Genomic DNA, 13,661 nt, shown 5'->3' with positions numbered 1-13,661 from the left:
CGTAATAATTAATGGAGGTAGTATATGATTTACTTTACAATGACATTTGAAATTTGTACATACTAAACTCTGGCTTGGTTCTGATCTTATTGATGCTGATATAGCCCATACTCCTCTGCTCCTTTCTTCGACGATGTCTTCACTGTGGTGTACAACTTAAAATCCAAAATGAATGCCCAATAAATATGTGAATCATATAGATCATATATACGTTATCAAACATCAGTTAGAGTGACTATGTTAAAATTGTAAAAGTACCCAAATTTTAACTAGTGTTGAATTTCACATGGTTCTATAAGTATCACAAAACAAAGCAATCCTCGGCCTTAATTTGGCTGACAAACTTTTTGACCAACATAGACTTTTAACTAGACAAATTCAACTGACTTTTCATTTTATTGCGTGATGATTGGTTGTAGAGTTTTAGAAAATACATAATGCTAATACAAAAAAGCTAACTAATCATTTAATAATTTATTAGAAATGTCGGGATATAGATCATATATACGTTATCAAACATCAGTTAGAGTGACTATGTTAAAATTATAAAAGTACCCAAATTTTAACTAGTGTTGAATTTCACATGGTTCTATAAGTATCACAAAACAAAGCAATCCTCGGCCTTAATTTGGCTGACACACTTTTTGACCAACATAGACTTTTTAACTAGACAAATTCAACTCACTTTTCATTTTATTGCGTGATGATTGGTTGTAGAGTTTTAGAAAATACATAATGCTAATAAAAAAAAGCTAACTAATCATTTAATAATTTATTAGAAATGTCGGGAAAAAGTTGGAGATCAATGCTTAGAAAAATATACCTTGGGTTTGTGGTAGTATGATTTAGGAATTGACTAAGAAATTAATTTCCTTAGTCTCGTTGTCCATGGGAGTAGCAACATGATCAAATTCAATTTGATTTAATTTGGGTGCCTTGAAAGAAGGCCCAATTGAGAAAAACTTCATCTCAGGACATTTGCTAATGTCCAATTTTTGCAAAGACAATTTTTTTTTTTTTGGTGTTTAGAGAGCCACAAGGGCGGGGGTAAGAATCGATCCCAGGATCTCCTGGAATCGGGAGGGAAGCTCTAACCACTTGAGCTATCCATCACTCTCTTTTGCAAAGACAATAACAACAATTTAGGAAATCTATCCTTATGCTTTGTTCCTGATATAAACATCTTCAACTTGGGGCAATCTTTTAGTCTAACACTTTCAAGCAATGGAAGAATTTCATAACCATATGTAAGATCCTCTGTTTCCTCGTTACTTATAACCTCCCTTAGTTGTGGACACCTATCTATGGACAATTGTTTGAGTTGCACAAGTGCCGTTGCTATTGATAGTGAACCCAATGTTTCAAGTTTGTCACATCTTGTAATTTCTAACTTGTGCAAATTCTCAAAGCTGGAACGATAACTATATATCCTCGTACAATTGACATCCCACAGCGTTACAATTATTCCACAACAATACAAGACCAATTGCTCAACGATGGGAATATTATCTGCATGTCAACATAAAATTTACTTTATATTGCAAAACACATGATTTTTTTTGCAAAGATATATGAATTGCCTAAGTTGTAGTTAAATTCGAGTAAGATTACACTTAAAAAATACCTTACTATTGAAAAGAATTTGATGTCGAGCCTCAAGATTATAGCTAGCCGTGGTGGAACGTTTAGTTATACCCGTAAGACTTTCCAATTTCGGAAATATTCTATTCTCATTCGCTTTAAACTAAAATATCTTTTAATAAATATGTACTCATCTTCATTCTCCATAAAAATGAATTTCATATTATCACAAGACGACACAGTTACCTCAGCCAATATTGGTGCCGTGAAAGAGATTGATGAGATAGACTGCATCTTCGGGCATAGCCTAACCATCAAATGTTGCAAATGCAGAAATCTAAGAATTGAGCTTTGCACCTTTGGTTCGTCCTCTTGTAGGCAGATGCGATGATCAAATATATGTTGGAGCTCCCACATAAATTTCGCAATTAACAATTGATTTTTCTCTTGCAATACCCTCACACTCTCATACGTTGCAGTTGAGTTCGGATGTTTTATGTGGGTGAGCTGCAAAGCACGGGATTGAGAGTACATATTTGAATAATCAGAGCTAGTACTCTTTCCAACACATATTTGAAATTGATCCAGTTTTTTTTGATAAACTCGAGTTCATGACAATCTTCAATTGTTACTCGCACTACTTCATCCAACTCAACAATCGCATATTCACTTCTATTTTCATCCTCTTCATAATTAATAAAAAATCAAGCCATTACTAAGAGCGTAAAGTCCTTCCAACTTAGACAGCTTAGATAGGACAACATTAGCTGATATCCCTTTCTTGCTAATCACACACCCATTCAAATCCAACAAACGAAGATTGGAAAGATTGCCTATTGCCTCTGGTATTTCCTCCATACTCGATTCACGCAAACTAAGAACAATAAGGTTTGTCAACTCATCAATTCCAGTAATATCTCCCAACTTACATTTCTCCAATAGCAATGTTCTAAGATTCCTCTTCAATTTCTTAATGGAATTTGACAACCCTAGTGTAAAGTTCATTCCTTTATTTCAAGACTAAAACTCTTAAACTCAACATTCCATCAAAGAAACTATCAGAAAAAAAAATCTCGAGGCATACTCTTGTCTAATATCAATATTTGAAGCTTGTCGGAGTTGAGATCATTCATTCGAGAATGATCAATGCCTGACATGAGAGATATAGCATAATACTTTTGGAAAGTCTCCAACAATGGCCATTCAGGAAAGACTTCCACCATAACCTTGTCTCCATTTGCATTATTTTGTGATGATTTGCATTTAGAAATTTTTATTTAGATTATTTATTGACACATTCACATACACACACATACTTCTAACTACATGGAATAAAACTAAAATTGAAAGAAATGACAACATACATACCTTTTTCTGCTAGAGATATTGTAGATGTCCGAACCAAATCATGAAATCTTGTCATTGAAGCTCGCCTCTTGTCTTGTGTTGTTTCATCATTACCCTCATTTTTTGTTTGTCAATCATATGACTCAAACTCGATTCAACACACATGGATGGAAGAAGTGAAGAAAGATGGAATAGAAAGTGAAAAAAGAAAAAAATGATGGACGTGGAGGGATATGAAGAATTATGGATAGAATGTACCCCCCAACTCAAATGACGGAAAAGACCGACTCATGCATGAACCTAAGACATGGCCATGGTGACATGTGCTCAAAGTGTGTGCTAAGACTAGTGAGTGTAGGTGACATGTTAAGACTCGTGTCATGACCATGTAGCTAGACTATGTGACCAAGACTCGATTAATGACTTGACGAGGTGTTATTGACAGCGAAAATTAACCGAATTAATTAGCAAACTGGTTAATTAGACCCTAGGTGATGACTCGACAAATAATCCGAACTGTCGACCAAGCGACAGGACTGGCGTCACAATATGGTGCTTGGCGCCAGACTTTTTAGTAAATGTCTGGCGCTACACACCATACAGTGGCGCTACATCTCAGATTTTGGCACCAATAGTGGAGCTTCGGTCCGGGACTATTTTCGGTATTATTAGCCAACTGGGGTATGCCTAAAGTCGTACTAGGTCAATTCCGATTAAAGAAAATAGACTTTATTGACTCAAATTAATTAATTAATTAATTAATTAGGCAAAGTTCTTTAGGTCATTAATTTTAGTCTCAACACAAATCAACAAACAGTTAAGAGGAACATAGAATATATATGCACAACCAATAATGCACAATTAGTCAAGTAGGCACAATATGATGCAATGAGTTCACAACCTAACCATGACTCTAGTTCTCTAAAGTTCGGGATATGGTTTAGTCAAACAGGGTCCATGGTTAATTGTCCAGATGCACCGCGTAGAAGCCTAACCGTGAAGGGTTAACGCGTGTGGATAGGACACCGCGAGTTTTTAGAAAAAACTCACTTCCATGGTTTGGTGAATTCAACCTCTCAGATGTACCCTTTGTTGCCAGGAGCGTTCAATCGGGTAGATAGAGCATGAATTCCCATAGGGTTATGTCCATATGTAGAACACATATGGGTTTCAGAAAAGTGAGAAAAAATTCAATCAGGAAGTAGGATCGAGCAAACAATACGAAAAACCGGTCGAAATTAGAACGCATATTTCTGGCTCGGTATTGGGGGAAATTGGCGCCAGCAAACAGAGACTGGCGCCAATACTGGCGTCTGGCGCTACGGCTAAAAGTTTGGCGCCAAGCTCTGGCCCCTGACGCTACTTCCCACATGCCTCAGCAGCTTTCTGTGCTCAATAAAATCATCCAGTTTTGCGCGGTGTTATTTCAGTCCTAGTTGTGAAAGACATTTCTCAAATTTCCTACGTGTAAAATCCTATGTTTTTGACTCATTACGGATGGTCTTTCCAATGAGAACCTTTTTATGCATATGCCACAATGTTAATCAAAATTACGCACATGAAATACTTAGAACTTTTCGAGTCTCATCCACTCATTCTAAATCATTGCCGAAACAAATTCAGGAATTAAAATAGAAATCCTCCCCAGTGGAGTCGCCAAAAACTGTAGGGAATAATTTCAAGCCTTTAAAATCCCACTAGCTTGAACCCCACTGTGATCATACACTAAAGTACGGTGGCGTCCAAAAGGGAAGAAGCTAGAGCAAAAGAGTCGCCAACAAGTTTATAAGGAACTTGTAAACCGTTCACGAGGTGAAGGTTACACCCCTTAACAATCCAAGAGATCGTCAACTCCATAAGGTCATGAACCAAATAAGGGTCCGGGGATGAAGGTACAAATCCAACCTAAAAGAGATTGAACCTGCCCTAATAATAGGCCTCTACTTTATTCTGTTCGTATTCATGTGCGCTTTCTGACTAACATACAATCAATAGGATTAACCCTAAACCTGTTTAATCTATGTTGGTTGAATTTAATGCACAAATAAATCTATTATTGGCGATCACTTGAATCATAATCACATTAACCTAACAAGATTATTAATTATCTTATTAAGCGTGATTGCAAATACCAATTCCCTTTAAACATGCAATAAAAAGGTGTGATCAAGCAATAACAACAATATGTATAACAAGCAACATAATAACAACATCATTAATAATATTAATATCAATCATAATCAATAATAATCATAATCACAATCATGTTAAAGCAAAGCAAGATCCTAGGCATGATACTAACAAGATTAATAACAAACCCTAGCATGTCACTAAGCGATAAAAATCAAACCTTTAATCCTAACATGATACTAACAATCATAAATATTAGGAAGAGAATAAAAGGCATCATAGCAATCATATTTAATATTAAGAATACCCTAGACATGATACTAGGAAGATCAAAATGCCCTAACATAACATTAGGAATCATAATAACAACCTAAACATGATTTCTACATCATAATATCAATAAATCAATTAAATTACTTACGTGGATGCCTCGTACCTATTTCTAATTACAAAATACACACGTTAGTAACTTCAAGGAAAATAATAATCAAAACAATTAAATTAAATAATTTAAGTAGAGATTTGGGACCAAACCCTCAGAAATTAAAACCTTTCACGTCTAGGGCGAAGACAACTTCGAATATGGCTAGGTGTATCAAGATCTTGTGAATGCGAAATTTTGAAAGAGAATTTAGAAAAGAGAGATGAATGAGAAATATTGTAAATCGTGATTGTTAGTGAATTGTGAATGATTGAGAGAGTAGATGATTCTTGAAGAGAATTGATTGAAAGAGTTGATGATTCTTGATAAAAGTAGATCCATGAAAACGGAGTTTTTAATACGATACTTATAGAGAAAATCATCCAAAAAAGATAATTTATCAAAACAGAGTCTGAAGACCAAAGAAACACCTTGGCGCCAGCCCTGGCTCATTGGCGCCAGGATCTGTGGCTAGCGCCAGGCGCCAATACTGGCGTCTGGCGCTAATCCTAATTCCAGGCGCCAAGGCCTGGGTTTGGACGCCAAACCGGATTTTAACGCGTTTTCGAAAATTTGATAAATTTACCGTACTGGAAGATAAAATAATATAATTTCAATCAAAAACGCTATTTGATCTGATTAAAACTCTGAAGAGTCCTAATTGAATTAAGAATGATAAAACCTTCTAGAATGTTCTAGAAGACAAAAAACCATTCCTAATTACATTAGGAATGATAAATTATATTTGGCCCTCCCCTAGATCATTGGGCCGTTCTTAAAACTCAAACCGGGCCCAGCTTAGTAAAATGGCCATAAATTCCTCAATATTCATCGGAATTGGGCTTATAATATATCGTTGGAAAGGTCTTTGCAAGCCCCATCCAACTACACCATTATTGGACCCATATCATGGACCAACCAAACTGGATCGGCTGTTTTCTTAAAGTAAAGTTTTCAAAAACAGGGAGAAAAGAAAATAAAACTTTCCGCAACACTAGACCTTTCCACACTTTCGTTTCATTCGATTATGATTCGATGTGAAAGGCACTCATCACTGGGTTTGGTTTTGGGGAGACACAAATGGGTGTCTACAATTATAGAATTGTAAAAAACATTGTATAGAAATGTAAAGAACATTCAGTTAAAGTGCAAAGAACATGTTATAAAATTGTAAAGAACATAATGTGCACTTAAATAATGTTCTTTATCTTCATGTTCTTTGATTGTCAGAATAATGTACTTTTATTTATGACATATGTTAATTGTTTATTTTGAAATATTCTTTGAATTTTGTCTTTAGATTATGGTCGTGGTTGAATAAAAATAATGTTCATTACATTATATTATCATTAGAGGTGATAAAAAATTCGGGTCGGGCTAGGCCTTAACATAATATCTCGTGTCCAAAAAACCGGGAAAATGTAGTGGGCTTTTCGGGTTTTTTTCGGGCCGAGTTTGGATTTTTTTAACTAAAAATGCATTTTTAGGCTTGTCTAAACCTGCCTTATTTTCGGGTTGGATTGGGTCGGGTCGGGTCGGGTCGGGTCGTGCCAAAGTTGATCACCTCTAATTATCATGTTTTTAATTAATATTACGGATGTTCTTTAGATATATATAAAGAACATGAAGTTGGATGTTTTTTTTTACAAAATAGGTATATGTTCTTTATAAAACAACTATATGTTCATTACAATACAGCTATATGTGATGTTCTTTATGAAATAGCTATATGTTCTTTACAAAACAAATGTATGCTCTTTATTGAACAATGGAATGTTCATTCCGCGTTTTTAAAGAGAAAACGGATGCACGGAGCATCGTGCATCCGCCTCCATAGAAAAAAATTTCAGTATATAACATTTTATTAGCAATTTAATCACTCCATTTAATTTTAGTTCTAAACTTCTAACAATCATTTCCATTGTTCCTTTTTTTTTTTCTATATTAAAATACTAAAAATATATGGTTCAATTAATTTTTTTTTTTTTTAAAAAAAAAATTGATAATGAATACATTAATTAGTAAGAATACTTACCCAAACCATCAACGCCATACATGCCAATAGCATCACTTGAACTTCTTTTAACATGGTCACCACTTGTACAAGATTTTCGTTTCTGGACTCCAACTTCTTCACTGGATACTTTTTAGAACATTTTGTGAGAAAATACCTTTTAAAGCAATTTTTTTGCGAGAAACTACCTTATAAAAAATATGTTGTAATAAACTACCTTATAAAAGCTAAATGTTGTAAGATACTACCCCTTGGTCGGAAAGTGAGAGTTGACTTAATTTTTCCGGCGTTGACCTAGTCATGTGTCGGTCACGTGACGTTTAATTCATCTTTCCCCATTTTCCCCGAGCCTATCCATATAATCCCCTAATTATTTATTTACATACACTTCCTTTTTTTTTTTTAATTGTCACATTTGCCTTTATTATACGGAGTAATTTATTGCATATTCTTTTACAATCTTATCCCTCTAATCTCACAATAATTACATCTTTTCATACTATATCTCCTATTTTATTCACATTTTTCTTACAGAAACCCACGTTTTTTCATACTCTTTCTTTACCTTACACTTATATTTTTTTAACAATCTCTTAAATTTGTTATCTACATTAAGTGTGGAGTAAAACATTAAAGAATTGAGCTAGTACATTTGAACGTCAGTCTCTTCAACTATGTATTTACCAACCTATTATTTATTTATTTTTTTAATTTAATTTAATTTTATTTTATTTTATTTTTGTCATTTAAGCTAAGACTTTTGAGGGAGGGGACGGGAAAGAAAGGCTAAATGCTACAACTGAGTAGGGTTCAGTTGTTTTTGACAAATGCTCAGGTTGTGATAAATTATAATTTCTTTTCTTGGAGCATGCTGATCTGATGATCAAATGAACAATAAAACTATTAAATTCCTTTTCTTAATATGTCTAAGCAGCAATCAATTCATTTTCTTATTACATACAGATTTAATATTTACACAATATATACCTAGTATAAAACATAACAAACTATCAAATAATATATACATGCATGCAACATTACAATCCCCTAGCTACTAGCTAGCTAGAAGTCTAGAACAGATTATTGTATGTTCATTGTACAAAGGAGGAAGAATTTGGTTCTTTGGCAACCATATCAAGCAAAAGCTTTCTACGATCAATGGCATTTGAAACTTGTATGGGAGAAATCTCTTGGTTCTCATTTAGTCACTTTCTGCTTGTATAACTGCTACTCCATCCTCTACTTTATTCTTCGACAACGCCTTCACACTGCATGAACAATGTAACATTTCAAATCCAACATGTATATGTCAACATAATACTAATATCTCTGATCTCCAATTGCATGATTTTGAGTTGAGTACGTCTTTAATAATTATGAATGTGCTATAAACCAATATACTATGTAATCAACTAGTTCTATTGAGATAGGAATGTATAATTTCCCTATAATTTTAACAAGTTCGTATATCTTTAATTTTTTGGGCTCAAAAGTCATCTAGATCGATTATTATATGAAATTTTATTATATTAGTATGCCAAGTACTAATATAAATGGTACTTTAGAAAGTATGTTATTTAATTTATTAAAAGAAAGAATAAAGTTTAGAAATATACACAAGTAAATCATATAAAATCATGCATTGTACGTGGAGTGCGATACCTTGGGTTGATGCCTGTTTTGGAGAAAAGAATTAATGTCTGTAGTCTCATCCACTGAATAATAGTTTCCACCATATGTGATTTGTTTTAAATTGGGTGCCTTTAAAATGGGTCCAAACGATGAGAACGACCGCATCTCTGGACATTTGTAAATTTCCAGGTGTTGCAAAGATGACAACTTAACAACTTGATCCTTAACATCTTCTCCTGGTATTGATATAAAAGTCTTCAATTTAAGGCAGTATTCTAGCTTAACACTTTCAAGGGATGGAAAGATTTCATCAGCAGATATAGGAGCCTTTCTTTCCTCCTCTTTATTGGAACTTATGACTTCCCTTAGCAGTGGACATCCCCCTATGGATAATGTTTTCAGTTGTACAAGTGCAGTTGCTATCGAGAGGGATCCCAAACTTTCAAGTTTCTCACAACTTTCAATGTCTAAGTGGTGCAAATTGTTAAAGCTGGAATAGTAAGTCATCTCCTTACAATTCACTTCCCACAATTGTACTATTTTATCAGAGAATCTCAATATCAAGTCTTCCAGCGATGGGAATGTTGTCTGCAAGTAGTTGATAAAGAGCATGTAATCCACGTTAAAAGAATTTGGAAGATATAATAAATTAATAGCTCAAGAGAATGGTTAGTTTAGAGTAATTAAGAGTATAAAATTATATCAGAAATTAAAACTAGTTTTTAAGGCTAGGAGTAGAATAAAGAAACCTATTAGGTACCTTATGATTGAATAGAATATGATGTCCAGGTTGCTCATCATCATCATCATCATTAGTGGTGCCAGAACCCCGTTTGATTATACCTGTTACGCTTTTCAATTCTGGAAGGAAATCCAGCCACATTACCTTCAAACAAGGAAATGTAACAGCAGTAATATGTGGATCTCCATGTGCATTATTCAGTTGATCATCATGCTCCATAAATATGTATTTCATACTTTTGCAATACTCTATTTGTAAATGATTCAAGTTGGGTGCCTTGAAAGGTGTAGATGAGAGAGACTGCATCTTATCGCATTGCGAAATATCCAGGTGTTGCAAATGTGGAAAGTGAATATTACTCAACTGAATTTTGGTTTCGTCTCCTTCTAGTTGTTGGATCTCATCATTAATATGTTGGAGCTTATTCATATGATTTATGTCTAAAATTTGAGTCTTCTCGAGTAATACCCTTATTACACCATTATTTTTTACAATTGATGACCAAGAATCGTTGCCATAGAACCATAAAACACGAGAGTATACTTCTGATGGAAATTCCCAATAACCTCCAAAAGATATACGAAAGTGATCGAGATTATTGAGAAATTGGAGTTGATGATCATCAATTGGCCAATCATTGAATGCCACATGTAACTGAAGCAGTTTGAGGAAGCTCAAATAATTCAACTCAGCAATGCGGGCATAATATGAATATTCACCCTTTTTAGAATCATCATTATTATTATTAAATCTCCATGATTTCAAACCAGAATTAAGAGCGTGAAGTCCTTCCAACAAAGAGAGCTTAGATAGGACATTAGCAGCTATTCCATTTCTCTCAATACTGCACCGGGTCAAATCCAACAAACGAAGATTGCAAAGATTCCCTATTGCCACTGGTATTTCCTCCATTCTTGAGTTTCTTAAACTAAGAACAACAAGGTTGGTCAACTCACCAATTCCTGTTATATCTCCCAATTTACAATGCTCCATGATCAGCGTTGTAAGACTGCTCTTTAAATTAAGCATGGAGCTTTGTAACTTTGGCTTAAGTTCCATCCTGCGTAGAACCAAAACCATCAAATACTTCATCCCCTGAAAGAAAGTATCCTCAAATTCCCCTCGAGTATCATCTAATATCAAAATTCGAAGCTTGTCGGAATTGAGTTTATTTAGACGAGAATGATTAGAGCCGGACATCAAAGAGATGGCATAATACTTTGAGCAAGACTCCAACGACATCCAACGAGGAAATCTTTCCACCATAACCATGTGCTTGTTATCTGCTAATAATTTAGATAATTGATAGTTACTAGCATAAATAACATAATCATCAAACTTGATTAAAAGAAAAAATACATATTACGGAGTAATATATATTACAGTAGCTAATATAAAACGGATTAATTAGTATAATGTACAAGTAAGCTTTTGTAACATACTTGATATGAAATAAGGTTGTTACCTTTGGCTAGTATTGAAATTCCATATTTTCGAACGAGATCAGGAATCTTGACATGCTGCCGGATGTCAGGTTCATGATGATCGGTAACATCTTCGACCAAAGTTGAGGAAATGAGTCTGTTAATCCAGTTACTAACGATCACCTCAGCTTCAATAAACGTGTCGACCCATTCAATCAAACCTAACCCAATGGCACATCTTATCAATTTTTGTACTGGTGCACCCGGGGGAAAGAGACAGCAAAGCAAAAACATCATTCTTTCTTCGGTACTCAAAAGTAAATAGCTTGTTTCCAAAATTGAGCAGTATTCATGATCATCATCACGCCAACCACCAACTAGTTGTTGCTGACTGCTACCGATACTAGGTGGTGGTTTTTCAAGTTCAGCAGCAAAACGTTCCCAGTATAGCAGAGTATTACCACTGAGCACCCCCGCTAGTGTTACCACTGCAAGAGGTAAGCCTCCACACTTACTCACCAATTTCTCAGCAACGCTTAGATACTCCCCACTGATTATGACGTTTTCTTTTAAAGAAACCTTAGCCCAGAACAAATTCCTAGCTTCTTCATTCGTCAGCCGCCTCAATTCAAACATATTACTATCATCCACACCTATCTCTGTACACACGCTCTTCTTCCTACTTACCATCAAAACCTTGTATCTTGAATGTTTTGGTATCCCCACTTTATCAAGATCGAATTTCTCCCAGATGCTATCCAAACATATGAGAAAGTTATCATTATGCAACACACGTTTGATCAGATCTTGAATGTCTTTAGTACTGTCCGCTCTTTTTACCTCAACCATAAATACTTTACGACGACTACTGATGAAAGTGTTAACAATATCGCTTACCAACCTAGTCTTGCCTGTGTCACGTATACAAATAGATGTATTACTAATTAATGACCCGTGACATGCACACTTATTTAGCCTTAATGGCTAACGGAGTTAACGTCCGTTAGTCATTAAGGGTATTTGGTGACATTTCTGTTAAACTCAGGGGCGTAATGTGAATTTGAAAGTTTTGATGGGTATATGGTGAATAAAAAAATTACTTAGGGGCATTTGGTGGAATTTCCGTTTTTTTTTTTTTTTTTTTTTAAGGAAAATTCACCTAACAATAATTGATTTCCAATCTAATATCTAATATATATAAATAAAGTAGGCATTTTTGGAGAGCATTCGGCGCGCCACATAAGCAAAGGTATATTTTTGACCAATTAAAAATTAGAATTCTATTTTATTTTAGAATTAAAAAATTCACTTGCCACCTAAATAAAAGCGACGAATGAGATTTAAGAAATTTGCCACTTAGGTAAAAACAACGAATAATGATTTATGAGGATTTAATTTATTTAAAAAACTAAAATTTATCTCTTAAAAAAATCATCTTAAGATAATCTTTATAGTGTTTATGATAAGAAATAAAAATTATTATTTAATTGTAATTAAATTAAAATTTGTGATCCCTACCACTATAAATTGACGCATTCTACGACACACATAAAATCTCATATCAATACAAAACCAAATCAAGCGAATTTTGTGTTCGTTTTAGGTCATCAATGGTTGCGTAATTCTTAATTAGTTTAATTTTTTAAATTCCATGTGTTAAATGTATATATTGTGATTATTGCTTACATTGTGTTTATTTGGAAAACTTAATGATTATATGTTTATGTTTTCATGTAGATCTAATTAAATCAGAGAATTAAATTCAATCAAAAATGATTGGAAAATCAAAGTGCGAAGAGGTATTATATCTTTATAAATCGTTTACATTTTTTAAATTTTTTATAGACCTTTTTAGTTTTTATTAATTAATTTTATGATTAAAACAATTTTTTGTGATTTTGGTAGCATAATCAAGCCTTCAAATTAACTTAATTTTTATTTTTAATTACATTACGTTCATGCCTCAATTAAAGCCAACTTTATACAATTTCGTCCAAAATAAATTGAAAGAAAAGTTCAGGCCATTAGATATTTTTCAATCGTTACAAATAAGAAGCAATATCGCACAACAACAAAATAATGATTTAATTTTTTAAAATATTATTGTTCGGGCGATTGAGGATGATGATAAAATTCAATGTATAGATCTAGATTTGATTTTGTACAATTAAAATTTTTAGATCAATTTCACAACAATTTTTCACTTCCCGGTAGATATATATATTGATTTATTTTATAAGACTATAAAGATTAATTTTATATGAATTTTATTTATCCATTTTGATTATATGGAAGCGATATGGGTGTGAACGAAGGTGGTGATTTTATCTAAATAGAAGATAAATAGTATACATGATTTTATTATTTTTT

At 33.7% G+C, this 13,661-nt stretch overlaps 1 protein-coding gene across 1 annotated transcript; it reads right to left on the bottom strand.

Annotated features, from left to right (window-relative positions):
• Positions 1-8,430: 8,430 nt before the first annotated feature.
• LOC145625485 (disease resistance protein At4g27190-like) lies at positions 8,431-12,227 on the bottom strand. Its single transcript, XM_081678511.1, has 4 exons — positions 11,333-12,227; positions 9,886-11,150; positions 9,156-9,713; positions 8,431-8,761 (listed from the first exon to the last, which is right to left on the bottom strand). Exons 1-4 carry the CDS (start codon positions 12,138-12,140, stop codon positions 8,738-8,740), a joined length of 2,655 nt encoding a protein of 884 aa, XP_081534637.1. The 5' UTR covers positions 12,141-12,227; the 3' UTR covers positions 8,431-8,737.
• Positions 12,228-13,661: the final 1,434 nt, after the last annotated feature.

Source organism: Chenopodium album, chromosome 3, assembly GCF_948465745.1.
Source record: "Chenopodium album chromosome 3, dcCheAlbu1.1, whole genome shotgun sequence".
NCBI lineage: Eukaryota > Viridiplantae > Streptophyta > Magnoliopsida > Caryophyllales > Amaranthaceae > Chenopodium > Chenopodium album.
This window is presented reverse-complemented; position numbering and strand designations above follow the sequence as displayed.